Source organism: Macadamia integrifolia, chromosome 11, assembly GCF_013358625.1.
Source record: "Macadamia integrifolia cultivar HAES 741 chromosome 11, SCU_Mint_v3, whole genome shotgun sequence".
NCBI classification, from domain to species: Eukaryota; Viridiplantae; Streptophyta; class Magnoliopsida; order Proteales; family Proteaceae; genus Macadamia; species Macadamia integrifolia.
The window spans coordinates 9,734,520-9,753,254 of NC_056567.1; the positions used below are offsets into that span (position 1 = coordinate 9,734,520).

Here is an 18,735-nt window from a genome sequence, read left to right on the forward strand (position 1 = left end):
CCCCCAAATCTTCTTGGTTTACAGTCTTCCCACACAACCAAATGATATCTCCTCATCTCACTTCTACTATCCCACTGGAACAGGCATCCTCAATAGAGATATAAATGCACCTGCAAGTTCGAGAAAGAACACTTTATAGTTGATAGGAAACATCCACCTTCACACCCCCAACAAACCCAAACAATGTTGATGAACTCCTACCTCAACTTCTCCTGCTTGAACCAATGAGCTTCTTATCAAATTAATATTCAAAAGCTCAAAAACCAAATTATCAAAACAGAAAGTACAAAAATAACTTGTAAGAAGATGATTGTTAGTTATAGATTGTGCATTCTGATATAAAAATAGTCCATTTTTTCACTAACTTTTATTAATTAAAAGGAGACCTTGTATCATGAGTCATGACCAGGTTGTAGCTTTTTGAATTTATACATGACAAAGTCCCATTAGCTGTTACATTTTCAATAGCGATCTTTATGTAAGTGAGTCATTAATGGCGTTGAGCTTGGTGATATTCAGCAACTTGACTACTTGATCTAAGTTTCATATTCTAGTCAATTATTCTGAGTAACTTATCCTGCCAAGTGTTTGTGGCTATGTCATTTCCAAGAAGGGCCGTCACAACTTTGAGAAAAAAAAACAAAGAAGAAGATCGTCCTGGTAAATAAATAAATATATATATATATATATATATATATGTAAAAGATAAAATTTCTAGGTAGTTCTAACTTCAATAATGAAAAAACCACACCCTTATTAAAAAATAAGTAAATAAAATATTGAAAATTTTGTGCTAGAGAGATGATATTCTCTCATTTACTCTCTCAAAAGAAATGAGATTCTGTTCCATACTCAAGTGATTCTTAAAATTTCACTCTTCCCAATTTATTTGATTTTTGTCAATTCTCTTATGGTTTCTTATGTCATTTATTTATTTTTGGGACAGATCAAATTTATTGGATTTTTTTTTATCAATTATAAACTTTTTTTTTTCATTTGATGTGTTATCTGGTTTGCTCCAGTTAATTATCACTTATTCCATATCAATTTTTTTTTCTTTTTTTCTTTTTTGGGTGGGGGGTGATCTACGCAATTATTCTGTTGAATTAAATGCAAAAATAAAATTCTCACTTAAATGTGTGGATTTACCTCTCTTATATGCTCAACTAAGATTAATAATACAAGAACTTGAAAGATTTACCTGCTGATATGATTGAGTGCTAGAAATGATAGTCCCTCCATCTTTTTTTTTTCCATTAAAAAAAAATTAAAATTACTTGTATATCTAATTAAATATTGGGAGAAAGAATCCCACCAATCTGATATAGGCAACACCAGCACATAGTACCACTCGGAGAGCACACAGGAGCATCTTTAGCACATAGGCAAGGGGCAACATGGTCTTTTGGTGTCCACCTGTGTCTTGGTGTAGGCAACATTAGACTGGAAAGGTTCTTTGTTCCTTAAATATTCATATAAAGTAGGATTTATATCCAATTGTGAGGAACTCCACAATGTTCGACTTTTAATAATCGCTCTTATTTAATTTCAGGAGAAAAGAACCATATCTGTCTAGTGTTTCCCATGCCCAGACACATTTGTGGATGTGAAAATACCCAATTTCAATTGCCCACTCGTGCTAGGTATTTTCACACCAAGGACAAGGTTCTCGAACTCTTAAGTTTATTTAAGTATGTACAAATGGTCGAGGCTCTTCTATAGCACAATAGAGGCGGCAACTCAGATCCTACGCCCTAGAGCGCCTAGAGGTACATGCATGTGTGTTGGGTTCCATGTCAAGGCTCTCTAGGACGTTAGATTTGAGCAGCTGCCTCTACTGCACAGTAGAGGAGCTGGATCCTATACAAATGGGGTCCCATTAATGGGCGACTAGGGAATAAAAATCAATACCAAGTGTCTTTTGAACTAATAGATTATCCTTAAGGTTCCATTTTATTTCTAGGAAAATGACTTTTATACCTAAAATGATAAGGTCGATAATCATTATCCAATATGTGTATAAACTAGAAGAGCCTTTAGAGTGTAGCTTCTCAATTTCTACATAAAGGGCTCTTCAGCTACTTGTGAACTGATATTTGCAGTCCTATGTTCATAATGACAAACATTCGGTAAATCACAAATCAGGTTTGACGGCCAAGAAAAGCTTTCATAATAAGTCAGAAATGCACGATGCTATCATTAAATTATGGGCTCAATCCCTATGAATAACATTCTCGGTATATACATGTAAATATATATATTAAGGTATAGGTATATATATGCTTCATACACAAACTTGAAAGAAAAGAGCCCTTACAGCTAAGCTATCTCTAAAATATAATGGCCCCCAACTCTTTAACTCCCATTAGATGCAGAAAAAAAGATGTATCAATTTGCAAGGGCTCATAGGTGCAGAAACCAATTGAACTTCAGGGAACAGATCATGATTCAACCACGACTCCAGTTCCATATAACTTCATATGGGTGGGCGATATCTACATTTTCAGAACACTCCACCACATCTATTGGCCCTCTCCTAAAGATCGCGATCTGGGAGGCAAAACCAGGTTCCACATCAGCAGACCCACCTACCCCACTGATCGCGACACTATAACTGTGCTTCATGGCAAGGTCTGAAGCCCAGTTATTGAACTGCTCTCGGGTCCACTCAAACTTGTGATCATGGTTGCGGAATTTGCAAGGCATCTTCTCATCTGGATCCTCATCCTTGTTGGATAGATCATTTCTCTGGAGAATAGAATTGTACTCATAGTTTGGTGTGGAGACAATAAGTATCCTTGGACGAAAAGAACTCAAAACAACATCGCCAAACAAATGTGCTTGGTCTTCCTCCATATGCTCAATTACCTGCAGTTTGTCATTATATCAGTTGCAGTTTCTCATTATATTAGTTGCAACTGTGGTCACCAGTAATTTTGAGAATAAATGGTACATGAGGGGTGCAAAATTATAGATTAGCCTGGAGGTGGAGCATTTGAAAAGGAATAATGTTTCCAAGCTTAAGGAAATGATCATTGAGATAGCAGAAATTGAGTACTACCATAAGATGCAATCCTTAAAATACTACCAGGTTGAACCACATGGGATTTGTACATAATTCAGCACATCTGATTTGCCAAACCTACTTTGCAGATTCTATCCTGGGAACCACCCTGTTCGATTATCCGAACCATTCAACCAGCCTGTTAATCCTTTTGGGTCTGAATGCTTTCAAATCGTACTTAACCATGTCAATTTTTTGTTGCTGACAGAACTCCCCCCCCCCCCAACCCCCAAAGAAGAGGGAGGCAGAGAAAGAGGACCCATAGGTAGGGTAATCCAGCCACGACCTAAAAGTTTGCCTAGCAAGTCGATGTAATAACATTTGGATGGTCTACCCCCTACCACCCCACCCCCAAAAACAAAACAGTAGTACATGGTAATTCCCCCTTTAATTCAGTATGAATAAAATTTGAATTCAAAAGTTTCAAAAAAACACAACAGCCATTTGCTCAAAACTAAGATCAACCAGAACGAGGCATTTCACGGTTCAAAAACCCGCCAAAACAAGATGGGAAACAAAACCAGAGTTACCAGCTTGTATTCATAGGTTTCTTCAAACCATGAAACCGGTTGGTCTTCCCAGTTCTATGATTTTCCAAATTTTTTTTTTTTAAATTATTAATCCTTTTTCAAACTGCAATTAGACTAATCAAAACAGAAGTAGTAAGTACCAGGTCAAACCAGATATAGCCTCCACAGTAAATGTAACCATCTGATATAGGCATTCTCCAGTATGTGCCATAGCATTAGGCATGCAAATTGATAAAGGTCCATTCAAAATTATCCATATAAACCATAGTTTCAACGTGTCACAGAGGCATCCTGGTTTTTTTTTTTGCCCCCTTGAACGCCTTGGTTCACCTAGAGGCTGTGACAACTATGGTATAAACATCTGCATTGTACATTCTCCAGTACTGCAACATATCACTAGGGCATGCAAAACTATGTGAGATATTAAATCTATTTGAATCATCCTTGGGAGACATCTTAGATCGGAAGTGGACCATTAAATGGTGGTCCCTGAAAATCCCACACATATGCCTCCAAGAATAGGCAGAACTAAATTTTGCATTTTAAAGAGCTATAGCCACATGGTTGTATAACTAAATTCACTCCAAGAATCAACTCTGAATAAGTTCTGAACTGATGAATAAGAGGGAAAATTCAATACCTCTAAGCAAGTGCCAATGTCAAATCCAGTAAGACGAGGGTCGAACACTGTGATGGAACCATCATATAGCAAGGCAGATTTTATGCCTATGCTTGACTTAGCAGGGTCAGAATTTTCACTTAGTTTCGAATGGAGTGCCTGCATTATTAAAATAATTTAGATATGTAGCAAATGCAACTGTTATAGTTATGATAACAAAAATTCAACGCCGGAAGAAATATGAAATGACTAGCTCTGATCTAAATATTCTCAATGAATATATCATAACACGTTTCTGAAATTTGAGGTTATGGGTTATGGAAAGGTGACACAGCAAACTCACACACACTTCATGCACACATTGGCACTGTATCCCTCTTATGTATACCACTTTTTTCCATAACAAAAACAGCAGTTTGATAACAGTTTTCAGTAGAAGGATTATAGAATGGCAAAAATTTTGAAAGATGGCAGAGGGAGTGTGACATCGTGAAAAAGTGGAACCATGTTGGGCTACAACTCGAGCTACCAAGTGTTGAGAATTATTTATCAGGTCCAACCTGTGCCCTTAGGCACAGGTATAAACAGATTCATACCCATAGATACACCATGAGTATGCATGACACCATATACATGGACAAAATTTAAACGTGTTTGTAGACAGACGTACAGGCTCTATTTGTTTCCAGGTAAACATTTCAGGTTAAATCGGAGTATAAAGATGTTACTTGAAAATTTTCCATTAACATGTTTTAACCTGAAAATTTTCCATTAACACGTTTTAACCTGGAAACAAACAAAACCGTAAGGAATATTTTAGACCAGGAGATATCAGCTCCCTTGCGCATACCGGACACATGGAATGAAGGTGAGATTTGGGTCTCACCAAGGACACCATAGGTCGTTATGCCAGCAGTTTGATGATAGTAACAAGATGTCTAGATAGTCTTATCAAGGGGTAAACTTTCAACTGAGTAAATATCCTATGTCAGGCCCATTCTATGGGGTACCCAAACCCCCTTACATGTGTTTCAAGCATTCAGTAGGAGCAACTTTTGATCCTTTGAGCTCCTCATCTCCTCTCAAGAAGCCTTAAAAATAGAATGTAAATATTTGACTTATCAAATGCAGAAGAATTTCTAAATATCAAATCGAGTAGACAGCTGGTTCAGACCTTGGCTGCACGACTTAGACTCTTCCTTGATATGTCAACACCAACCATTTTTTCCAGGGAGGTTGAAATATCCAATAGAGAATCCAATAGGCTGCCAGACCCACAGCCAAAGTCAACCTGTAGAGAAAAGGAAGTTCCAAACTCTCAACGGTTTATATTAGAGAACTATCAAAAGAAAAGATAAGCACACCAATAAATACCAAAGTAGAAGCACAGGATTCATTGATGTGTCTCAATGCAAATTCCACCCGCTGCTTCGAAAGAGGAGGGCTGAACAGAGCCTGCTCCATTCTCTCTTCCAAGGGTTCCATAAGTCGCAGTAAAGATATAGAATACTCCAAGAAGCACGCACCTGCAAGAAATGTCCATCGGTGCAGCACAAAGCTGGTCAACATCAATACTGAAGGACATAATGCAAAACAAATAAAAGCAACAGAAACATGATGGCTCACTGTCAATCATGCTGAGGCTTCACCTCTGTAAGTACGGTGAATGTGCTAATTCATCATGGTTGCCCAATTGAAGGACCATACCCAAAAAACAAATAGCTTGTGTTCAAAAATGTCTTGGGTGAGAATAGCCATTAGAGCCATTAAGAGCTTCTTGGGCCAGTGAAAACAAGTTCATTAAGGCCAAGAACGAAAGCATTAAGCAGAGAGTAGGATCATTCAATGCATCTTGTTCTTCTGTTCTACCAACAAACAACTGGTAGGTAGAGAGTACAACCCACTAATAACACAGTGAATTGCTTCCCAGACTATTTCCTATATATATATATATATATATGGGATATAGGAAAATAAATCGTACCCATAGATAAAAGTGACATCGACTTTGCAGAATCACCAGCTGCGGCAAAAATAAAGTCACGAGGAGGAAGTTCAGTATTAAAATGAGCAGACTGGTTCATTGACATCTGGGTTACGCATGCTTCAACCTCGGGAATCACTGCTCCAGTCCCAACTTCAAACTCAAACTCATCACTGCTTTCAAGAGATTCTTTCGTGTCCTCTTCTTTTCTCACTAAAGAGACAACATAACTTATGCATATTAAAGTCCCAGTAGATGGGAAGACACCAGAATCCAGACCTTCAACTTTGAAAGAACACACACTCTGTTCCTGGGTTATGTTCAGCTGATCCACGCAACTTGAGGCCAACAAACTGCATTTTCGAAGAGCACTTGCAAGCTGACCAGCATGAACAGACCGACACAATGCAAACTCCTTCGAAAATGTTTCAGGATAAAAAGAAAGACCATGAGTTTCCCCAGAGGAGAACAACTTCTCTACATGCATATCTAACTTAAGATATTTGTTTAACCATGACAGAACTTTTAAAGCAGCATTCTGTCTGGCATCATTAGGCTTCCTATATGAATCTACAGGAAAGCACTCAATTATCAGATCTTGACCCTTAGACAAAATTTTCACTTCACATCGGAAAGAATCTCCAAGTGTTATCGATTCCTTGTCATTAGCATCACGTGACCCTCCATTTGCATATTTTGTTTCTTCTTCAACTGGCTTTGTTACTTTTAACTTCTTGGATGCTTGTGATGTTACTGAGAAAGGATCCACAGGATCAGTTATACTTATTGTAGAATAGACCGGTTCTGATAACCAATGCTGACGGCAGAACATCGCAAGGAGATCTGACGGGAAGGAACCTCTCCAGTTTGAACGTGAAGTGAATGCTACAGGTAACTCTGCCACAAGTATTGCTTCTCTAGATAACTTGTAACCTCCATTGGGAAGCCTGCCAATCAGCATCCTGTCAAAGCCGAACTTGTTACAACTAAATAAAGAAATATTTCTTTGTAACTTGAAATACTATGCAATGCAATCACCTACATAAATAGGGTAAGGATAGCATTATATGCCATATAAAGGGTACCGATTTCTAACACCAACCATTAAATTTCTGGCCACATCCAGGGAAGAATCCAAATTGTTAAATTTCTAACCGCAAAAGCTTCCAACCCCCAACCCATTGCTGTGAATATATAAAAAAAAAAGAACTAGAACAAGAACAAGAAAGACAGACAGACTGTACAATGCAAAGTTGAATGGAGCAAAATGTTCGAAGTCATGCATTAAAAGTATTTAGGGTAGAAAGCACCTTATCTAGGTGCTGATGCATAGCTTTCAATAAGCTGTCCTTTCACTGCATGACTAGGATTATCTGCTAAGTAAGGATAATTGGAAAATGATCCTTCCTAACCAAATGTATCACAAGTTTCAAAATTCAAAACTAAACAACTACACTAGTACAACTACATTTGGCAAGCAGCAGCATATAATGAATGCCTACTGAATCAAAGATTCCAATTTCTTAAATAAGCCTGTGAAATACAACATAATTATAGTCAAGATAAAACATCCCATGCAATAAGTTGATATTAAGAACATATGTAAAGCTTAGGATTTTAGGAACTTATTACTGATATATATACAACATAAACTAGAAAACTACCAAAACATATACCAGAAGTATACTCTATATTATAGCCTAAGTCAAGAACTTCTATCCGTCTACACAAATCCTGCCACCAATCTTCCAAAGAAACCTTCCTGATTGAAGATGGCTGGTTTGCATTTTTAGTTATTTTACAACAATAAAAATCAGAGATAGGAAAGATGGATCCTGAGCAGAGAAAATTATTTCAGTTTTCTAGAAATTGTAATTTGAAGCATGAATGGATACCCTAGAACCTCATTGCCTTCTATTGAGATCTGGAATAATCTGGACCGAACAGAACTATCTCACATTCAGTTTCTCATGGCTCTGGTAAGGGAAAGTCAGTTGTTCTAGACCACGTGATTCCTATGTTAGGGATATGCCCACACTCCTATAGTTGGTTTTGATGATAACAAACATATGAAGGTATGTCACAATTTTCCTTTAAGTATTGTTTTGTAGAGACTTCATATCAAAGATCGAATTTGGTGAATGAAACGAAGAAATGAAGATTGAAGTCATCAAATGAAGAGTATCAACAAGTTGGCATCAATGCTTGAAGAATATGTCATAAGAATTTAAGCTTCAAGATGTCAAGACATGAAGCTTAAAGACATGGAATTGCAAACAAGAAGAAAAGAAGATAAAGTGCCAAAGAGTGGAAGGTTCAAGTGAAGAAGAAGACCACTAGGATAGATTGGTCATTTTTAATGTAATTTGTAACCTCCACATATATATATATATATATGCACTCACCTCATGCATGTGCATTGCATCATATTAGAATGACCATAGAGCATGCCTTGACTAGGTATGGAAAGTCTCTAAGTGGTGTGGAACACACGGTAACCTAACTCAAGGGTATTTTAGGGAATCTTAAAGTTAGTATCAGGAGACGAATCCTTCATAAAAGCTGTAGGAAATTGAGTTGTGATTCCAACGCAACTGATCTCAAGTCAATCCAAGGTCGGACCAAAAAGTTATAGTCAAAACACTGGTGACTGGTCAGTATGACAGAGCATGTCATGTTGGCGGTCGACCGGCTGGAAGCCCCGGTCGACCGGAACCACCCGAGACCATACGCGGTCGACCGTATGGAAGTCCCGGTCGACCGGACCTGTCCGAGACCATAGGCGGTCGACCGGTTGAAAGTCCCGGTCGACCGGTGCCTGTCTGGAAGTACTCCAACGGCTATTTTTTTGCCTACAACGGCTCTTGGCGGTCGAACGGCTCTTGGCGGTCGACCGGCTACCGATGGCGGTCGACCGGTATACCCAGAATATGTCCATTAGAGCTTGATTCCTTGCCTAAAATGCTTCACTAAGTTCACCTATAAATACCCTAATCACTCTTAATTAATTATTCATTAAGAAAGAGCTTTAAGAGCATTGTTGCAAGCATTAGAGAAGTTTATTTCTACTTGAGTTATTCTATTACACAAATCCCAAACAAGAGGCTCAAGTCTTAATCAAAGTCCTCTACTCTCTCCTGTGCAAGTCAAAGCCGTAAGAGAGGACTTTACAAAAGGTGCATCACTCATCATTTATTATTCATTCTCATTTGCACCACACTTGAGGTATTCCTCTTATTCCACTATTTCTTATTTTCTGTTTTTTTTACAATTCTAGACTGTACTTAGGATTGTAAGGATTCTCTTATCCTAAAAAGAGAAAGGTCTCTCTCTACCTCCAAAAGAGATTGTAAAGGCGTCTCTCTGCCTGAAAACGGGATTTGTAAGGATACTCTTATCCGTGAAAAAGATTGTAAAGGTTTTCTTCCCTACCTACTATACTGAAAGGGAGAACTAGTGGAATACCTTACAAGAGGATTCTTGTAGGGAGTGGACTAGACTCAGATTGAGTCGAACCACTATAAATCTTGTGTTGTGGTTGTTGTTATCTTATTTATTCAGCATCGCTTTTAACTTGCAATCACACTTGGGACTATTTATCGAAAAGAGTTAAATTCCACTAGTATAACCTATTCACCCCCCCTCTAGGTTATTTCATCCTAGAGGAGGGATAATGCAAGCGCTCGTCTTTTATGCCATAAAGATGAAGAAATTGTACATCTTCTTACCAATAATGATTACACCAGGTTAGGGCGATGATCCTTTCAAGGTTTTCTTTTTTAGGATAAAGTGACCCTTTAGTTGAAGAGAATTTCACAGGTAATTTCAAAAAAGGTGGAAGGACACATTGCTAACATAGAAGTTACTTTGGAGTCAAGGGTAAAATGACATGGAAAGCTACTCCTGCTGTTCCTGGATTCAGCTGGAGGAAAAAGTAATCAAGGAACATGCGAAGGCTTTCCTGGGCCATCTTATAGAATGGTGTTAAGTTAAATAACTTATGCTAGAAGTTACTTTGGAGTCGAGGGTAAAATGACATGGAAAGCTACTCCTGCTGTTCTTGGACTCAGCTGGAGGAAAAAGTAATCAAGGAACATGCGAGGGCTTTCCTGGGCCATCTTATAGAATGGTGTTAAGTTAAATAACTTATGCTTTATTGGGATTCTAACTGTAAAGGCGATTAAAGGTAAGGGTATTTCTGAGATTCTCTGGAGTAACATTGCTGGTTTGATTGTGCATCACTAATTGAATCTCTGAAAAAAAATAATAATAAAATAAAATAAAATAATCTTTCTATAGACTGTGGCTGTAATATGGTGCGCCACTAGGTTCTCTTCGGTCAATATTTTATCCTTTTTCCTCCGCTTTTAATAATTCAATTACACCAAGGGAGCAAAAGAGTTGACTGATGACTACATTGTGAATAGCATGACAAGCATAATAATAATAATAATAATAATAAAACAAATAGACAGAAAGACACCTGTAGTAGGTACCCAATGATACGTCTTCATGGAAAAGCTCTGGAAACTTCCATGTATATCCAATGGATGCCAATATAGCATCTCCATATATATTTTGACTTGAAAAATAAGATGCCCTCTCATTAAAAGATCCATCAGTAACAACTTCTTTTGCATCTAAAAGATCCTCCAGAGATGAATCCGATGGAACAGGTAACTCCAACACAGAAAAGTACAATCTCATCTCAGAAGATGCTTTGCCAACAGTCCTGTGGGAGCAGGAAAGTGATTTTTTATTAAGGCAAAGTTGTATGGCTCAGCAATCAGCATACACGTTACAGAAACTGTAAAGAAAGCTCATGTCAAGAAAGGAAATAAAGAAGCTGCTTGGCCTGGCCTGGCCTGGCCTGTCCTTGCTTTACATTTTACATATGTCAGGGGAACTTGGATGACACCATTATGGATCCCAGTCAAAAATTGACCAAAGTGGCATGATCCAATCATTTGATTCTATATAGATAGCTTGCCCTGTCTTTTTTCTGGGAAGGCCAAAAATTACATCACAGAACAGAGAGTTAAAGGTCAACTCTATTATTGGTTTGATTTTTCAAACAATAGACCTCCGAGGTGAGAACCAAGAAATGATGCATCCTGGTTCCACCAACACAGGCAGGATATGTGCTTCTTATCCAACAATCAAGAGCCATGAGCTCAGCTCATCCACATGTATTATCATTAACCATTAGAAATCATGGTTAACAGCATATAATATTTACAATATTTTACTCACCTTGAGACTAAAATCTGAGAGTTATCAGTTAGACCAAGTTTTTGAGCAATGGCATCCATATAATATCCATTGGAGGAAATATAAAGTGTAACTGGCTCAACAGGCTTCTCAATTGAACAGGGAATCCTTACGGCCTGGATCCAGATCCCTTCTGATGAGCTCAATTGCTGGCTGGTTAAAGCCTTCAAAATATCCGGAGAATATGGGCTCTGCTTCCAAATCCAGAGCTTTCCTTGAGAAATAGCAGCAGAATCGGATAATCTGGCAGCCTTCATAATAAGTGTCACAATCAAGTGTGGATCCCGTTCCACGTTATGTTTGATGGATTTGCATAAGTTATTAAGCTTTGCATCATATGTGGCAAGGACGGACACAGGAAGTAAACCACACTCAGTCTCTCTCTGGAATGCAGCTTTGAAGTGACCAATTAGTGGATGTTGTGGCAGATGTTGTGATGAAAGGAACTTCACCCAAAAACAAAAAACCAAAATGCAGTACGAACGAGTCAGATAGCTCAAGTCAACCACAGACCGTAATATGAGACAGTATAATCAAATCAGAGAGTTGACAGTTGGCCAGACGAAGTACTTCTAACTGGTGATAATTAACAGTAACTTGTGCCAAGTTACTTCTGGAAAAATAATTCCCAGTGAAATTCTAATATTTAGTAAATGGATTTTAGCTACTTCTGGTCCAGCAGCTGTATTGAGAAGACCAAAGAACAATATTGCTCCAATTAGCAGCATTAATTGGATGGCCACTTAATTTATGGAATAAAGCCTACAAAACTTCTCATCATTCCATCTGTTACAAGGATTCACGTACAAGCACATGTTGACGAGTCAGATCCACCAACCCTCATAAAGGCATGTCTCCAGAAATGGGTACGGTCAAAGGGCTAGCCAAAAATGTGCCGAAAGAAAGGGTGGCGATTAACGCATCAAAAAAGGGGGGGCTAATGTGCCCAAGAAGGGGTTAATGTGACAGAAAATAATGGGTTTATCTTCTTTTTCCACGGCCATGCCTGAGAATATGCTGATTCAGTGCATGTCCAACACGAATCTCCACCCCTATACCCATGCAACGGCACATCGACACTGAATTCTTGAGGTACACGAAAAGACTGGATGATAGGATTGTTCCGATGATCAAGAATGGCATAATGCTGGAACCCTGGGACCAGAAGTAGCCACCAACATGTACACATTAGAGCTAAAGGGCAACTACACCACTTGCTAAATGGTAAAAGAGCCACAACTCCAGATTGCTTATGCAAAGCATTACAATCTTTGATCAAACCAGTGAACTAATGTACAGCAAGTTTCAAACCTATAAGCACCAGTACATGTGAATATTTTTAAAGATGCAATAATTTAAGCCAATTTTTTTCACAATTTATCGGTGCTTTTAACAAGGATGAACAACACACCTCATTGGAAAATAGAAACGAGATACGAGCAATTAATTCATCCCATGGTTCTCGTGATGTGGGACTATCAGTTGCAGGCTGGATACCAAGCTGAAACAGAAACAACAAAAATAAAAACTCTAAACTAGTTATAAAATAACATATATGAGAGATTTTATGAGAAATCTCAGAAAATTTGCCATGAAAAGCATTAGATGAATAAAAACTTTTTTGAATAACATGAAGCAATACGAGGAACTTGCTTTAGTTTGGAAGGAAAGAAAAAAACAATCCCCACTCCTTTTGTCACACATGGTGCTCATGAATGTACTCCCTTCTATTCTTTTTTCTTTTTGGTTAGGCAACAAGAGTAAGGGAGTAAAGCTTCAAGGGAGGAGATATATAAATAAAAAAGTTCAATGGTCAATGGACATCGCACATAAATAACCTACCCTCTTGGATCAATATGATCCTGATATATTTACCATTTTGATCTCATCATATCAGGGACATGCTAAGCGTCATTTTTAAGGTCAACGGACCCTTTGGATGTGTCCAATATTCCAGTAAATTGTTGAACCCCTGTTGGATAAATACAATCATGATAAGATTTAATTTCTTATCAATAGGCAAGGGCACCACATTCAATGCTGGAGTAAGTGGACCAATTCCCAAGTCTCGTACATTTGAAAACTTATGTGGGATCCATATGATCTTTATTAGGAAAAAGAAGAAACTGTAGTTAGAATTTAGATGTTTTGTTATGGATATAACAAGAATGTTTTTGGAGAGGGGGGCAACTGATTATAACATGAACTTCCGTAGAACAGATCAAAGTTCTTGGTTGAGGCTGTGGGGTGGGGGGGTGGGGGGTGGGGGGTGGGGGGAGGGGGAGGGTGAGGGTGAGGGGGGGCAGAGGAGGCATGTTCAGGATGGGCACCAAACTAAACCCTGATATGTTGCCATCACTACCTTGATAGTTACCCCATCCCTGAAGCAATTTCCATTGGCAGCTCCCTTGCAGCTGAAAGATCCAGATAAATGATCGTAGCAAGATTCATCCTCCCCTATAAACACTATTTCTCTATCTACTAGCATCTTCTGTGACTGAAGGACAGAAAATTTTATGACAACGTCTACGTGCTCTCCTGGATCTCACATTAAGTCGTGAAGCAAAGCGATCTCAGACAACTGAGGATAGGATTCTTCTCTGACTCTACAGAGAGATACTTGAATATGTCAGTCATGCTCATCAATCAGGTGCCCAATAGGCATCAACATATTTTGAGTGGCCCCATGTGCAGAGATCTCACTGGAGCAGATCAGGAAATGAGAAATGCAAGGGACCACTGCCCTCCTTTAAAGTCCCAAAATGAGCCTCGGCCAAGTCTCATTCAAAAACCCTTCTGTACCATACCTAAGGTAAGTAAAGAGGAAACCTTCATTTGAACCCACTCTTCTACCGCAATACATAGAGAATTTCTAACAACTGGCATTCTGAGCATCTAATAAGTGAGTCTTCTGAACCAGATCAGATTTAACTGCTTTTGACCAACCTTTAAGTGGCCATGGGTAGTCCAACGGTACCATGGGATCAGCTATGAAATATTGGGCTCCTTCCCCCTTAACAAACAATCAATATTGTAAAAGTACTCCACGATCTACACCTCAATCAGTCTCCTGTGCATTTCTGGAGTTGGGAGATAAACTCCCCATATCCGTCTACCAACCATTGGGGACAGTCAAGTGTTCAACCACCCAATCGCCTGGGTAGTACTTGTAAACTCTGGTAGTTAGCCGCACACTGTATTAGCATTTCCCTATGCAAGCACACCATCAAAAGAATTTCCAGATACACTCCAGAAAACCATACCATGAACACTGAAAAGTCAACAACCAAAAATCCATCTCCTAAACATTGATTGTCAGTTCACAAGCACCCTCCAGACCCATATTCCATCACCTATAAATCCTTCTCAAATCTAAATGTGTCTCTTCAGCCAATATCTCCTTTTCTCTCCCCTTACTGAACGAAGGGCCGTGTGATTGGAAGGATTCCCCCCCCCCCGAACCAAAAGCATTGAGAACTCTCTCCCTAGAAATATATAGTGGAAAAAAGGTGGTGTCCCTCTCCTTAATAAAGAAAGCAGGGTTTTCTATTACAACTCACTCAAGGAAAAGTTGAAAGAGTGAAACAAACATCTGTTTGGTGTGGTAGAAGAGAAACAGTTGTTTGTCCGGTAGAAGAACTGGAATCACTGGTAGCAATCTCATATTACGGCTTTCAATCAACACATTAGCTACACCCTTCATGATGCACGACCAACTAAATCTTAGTGCAACCAAAGGGGGTTGGCTAGATTAATCCTTCAAAAGACACATCCCAATTATATATATAAATAACCACGATTTCTGTATTAGTAAGGGGACCAAGAAGTGAGATTCAATATGGCATGCACCCGTAGTTTTGAGCACTTAGTTTCAAGTAGATATGGCCAACCTATGCTTTTGTCAAGGCTCTAGAATTTGCAAGAGATTTGAAGCTTCCACAAAATAACTAGAAAAAAAAAAGGGCCTCTTAAAATTACATTGCATAGTTGAGAGGCTCTGGAGCTACTAGAATCTACAAAATCTTGTTCTCTTAAATACCTAGATTAGATGATGAAAAAGGTATGGTCAAATCTGGATGGTGCAGGAATTCTATCAAATGTATAGTCGCAACATTACAACATGGTAACCTATTGTTAGGCCTGTTTTGGTCTCTTTGTACAGATTCACACTTTAATTGTAACTTCCCCCTTCTTCATTTATTTTATGTTTTTATTTGAGGGAGGAGGGAGAAGAAAAGGCAAGGGTTGTACAGATAGTGCAGGAAAAAATACCCTATCCATCCACTCAGGATGCTGTAGCAAAAAGTAGCGCAATTTGTACCCTCTACATCAAAAGGCAAACTCCATCCTTTCTTTGTATTTGCCCCCGGGAAAAAAATCCCATACCGATGTACTATAACATCCAAAGAATCCATATCTTATATGAACGTACCCCCTAATACTCTAGAACTACTGAGGGCCGACCGGAAAATCAGTTTCTCGCTCAAATTTATCAATTAGGAAATGTCAAGCAGCTAATTACCTCATAAGACTTTGCTAAACTACATTATAAACATTCCATACCAACCTACATTATAAACATTCCATGGTTGAGGGTAGACGTAATAAATATGATACCTAAAATACAAAATGAGAACATCAAATAACAACAAAATGCCTTTAAGCAAGATTAGTTTCCAGACCAGACCAAGGTTGTCAACATGGTATGTCAAACAAGTGAGCCTGGAAATAGTGCAGTGATTCATCATAAATATCTCTCTGAACAATCCAAAAATCCACTAGGCAATACGTAAACTTGCGAGAACAAAGACAAAAATACAAAAAGAAATAGGGCAAGAGTGGGGAAAAAATTTAATCATACCTTTTCTAGAGCCATCTGAGCAGCATTTTGCTCAGCATCCCTTTTCTTTTTGAAAGTTTCCGAAGTAACGGAAAGTTCTGGAAGCTGCAAGTTACAACGAAAGAGGCAGGGGCCCTGTTGTGGGATAGCCAGCCCTGGACAACTGTTTTGAACGGGCTCTCGCACTTCCTCTATCTTATAGAAAGCATTGGTACCATATTTCTGGTGTATAATAGACTTGGGGGTCTGATTTGATTTTGTTGCTTGGATAGCCGTGGTTTCTCCCATTTACAACAATTCCACAGCAACGTTTATAAATAGGTATAAATCCACAACAAAATAAGTTAGGGAACTGCCAACTTTGATCCTGTTCAACACACAATAGAAACCCAAATCATTAAAAGAAAATGGTTCATTTATGGAAAAACATGAACTATCATATAAATCAGCATTAATATATCGTATCCGACAAAATTTCCATTGACAGGGCGGTGATGTTCTGTAGAAACGCAACCCTAAAACAATGCAGAAAAGAATCAAAAAACAAGAACAAAAAATGCAAACAGATTTACAAGGTTTAATAAGATTGTCTACGTCCTCGGTGAGATGAGATCCTGCTTCACTATTGATGAAAAATAGGGTTACGGCGCTTGTCCTCACACCTCTCTCAAATTGCTTATAGAGAAAGAAAACCTCACTACAAATATATAGCAAAACCCTATATCGCTACAAATATATAGCGGAACCCTATATGGAAATTTACAGAAATACCCTACAGCCCTCTGGAATTTCAACCCATTTTTTGCCACAGATAGAATTAAAGACATTGTATCCCCAACAGGTTCACCGTGTGATCCTACAGTCCAGAAACCACACCCCCCCCCCGGTGGCCCTGATTGCCTGCGTCCCATTCACTGAGGGTTCAGGGAAACTCGGTCCTAGCTTATACTTCTAAATAGTCTTCTCCAGATAGCCAAAACTCTCAACTGCATTTATCCTTCTCTACAGATAGCCAAGTCCACAACCACCTCATAACCATGGCATGATTTAAGAGAAGCAAAAGAAACAGCATTTGTTTGTTCAAAAAAAAAAAATCTCTGAACCTTGTAACCTAATGAACAGACTGTAGCATTCCCTCCAATAAGAATACAAAACCACATCTCAACAGAAAAGACAAAACCCTTTCCATCGCAAAAATCTGCAAGCCAAAGCAACTGATCTTAAATAAAATCGTTCGAGGAAGAATTCCAATTTCAATTCTGCAGTTAACTAAAATGTCAATAAATTGCTGTAACCCGTTCCAGGAAAGAAAGTAAAACCAAAACCACAAGAAGTTCTAAAATTTCAGTTTTGGCTACTAAACCTGGACTCAATTAAAAAAAAAAACAACTTTAAGTTTCTGAATCCAAGAGAACCAACCAGCAGAAGCAACAACTTATGAGCTTCACAAGTCACTGCAAAGAGATATAGGATAAAATTGGAACGGTACATATGAGATGAAATCCATATGACGCTTCCTTTCTTTTTGCATCAAAAATAATCATTCCAATGCCACAAACAAGGCAAAACAAATGTAAGCAAACCCAACCCAAGTAAAATCAATCAATGCATTCAGATAAAAAAAAAAAAAAAAAAAAACTCTAAAAAAGAAAAAGAACGAACACAACTACAAATAGAACTACCTTTTCTTGTAACCCACGAAGCGAACAGTGAAGAATTATAAAAACTCACTTCAGTATTCACCAAAGAAGTAGCAGATTCGCATAGGGAAGAAAATGAACCGGAACTGTGAAAAGTAATGGCGAGTACAACAAAAAGCACTTTCAAGCTTGGGGAACAATGAGAGGGGAAAACAAAATAGCAGAGATTACAGAGAGCACAAACAAGTTATGGGTTTCATCAGAAGTAAAAGAAAGTAAAAGGAGAAGAAAAAAAAAATACGTGTCTTTTGAATGACTAACCGTATCTCTTTGGCTCTTTCCTTTTTTAGTGTGGTTTCTTGAGACCCAAGCCTCAAGGTTGCAGTGTACCGGGGTTTTGGTTAGCGAGAGAGAGAGAGAGAGAGAGAGAGAGAGAGGAGGGAAAGTACTGAGAACAAAGCGAAAAATTTCCAAATAATTATTATTGGCAAGGAAAAGGTAAAGGTGAAACAATAAAGTCGGAAATGGAAACTGCGACTTCACAGTGGTCTTGGAATTTTTTTTTTTTTTCTTTTCCAGACTTTGAGCTCGGGATTCAAGTTATATTTGGCAGCTAAGAGAAGAAAAGAATAGTTTTTGCATTTTTTTCATGTTTTCTTGTGTTTTTAGTAAGAATTTTCTTTTTTTCTTTGAGTAAAAGAAAACTTTGCAATTTTTGAGGGGGAATTTTGAAATTCAAAAACTGAATGTTCTCTTGAATCAGGATATGCCAAGCACAAAAAGAAAT

General features: G+C 38.3%; 1 protein-coding gene across 5 annotated transcripts; it reads right to left on the reverse strand.

Annotated features, from left to right (window-relative positions):
* Positions 1-2,173: 2,173 nt before the first annotated feature.
* On the reverse strand, positions 2,174-18,427 carry LOC122094117 (small RNA 2'-O-methyltransferase). Of its 5 annotated transcripts, none has more exons than XM_042664795.1 (10): positions 18,270-18,427; positions 16,330-16,675; positions 12,880-12,969; positions 11,451-11,914; positions 10,681-10,929; positions 6,198-7,159; positions 5,588-5,739; positions 5,388-5,504; positions 4,235-4,372; positions 2,174-2,868 (listed from the first exon to the last, which is right to left on the reverse strand). In XM_042664795.1, exons 2-10 carry the CDS (start codon positions 16,594-16,596, stop codon positions 2,449-2,451), a joined length of 2,859 nt encoding a protein of 952 aa, XP_042520729.1. In that variant the 5' UTR covers positions 16,597-16,675; positions 18,270-18,427; the 3' UTR covers positions 2,174-2,448. The 5 variants fall into 5 exon arrangements, with proteins under 5 accessions (XP_042520729.1, XP_042520731.1, XP_042520728.1 ...); XM_042664797.1 differs by lacking the exon at positions 18,270-18,427 and adding an exon at positions 17,991-18,252 and having other exon boundaries at positions 6,198-7,144; XM_042664794.1 differs by lacking the exon at positions 18,270-18,427 and adding an exon at positions 17,991-18,251.
* Positions 18,428-18,735: the final 308 nt, after the last annotated feature.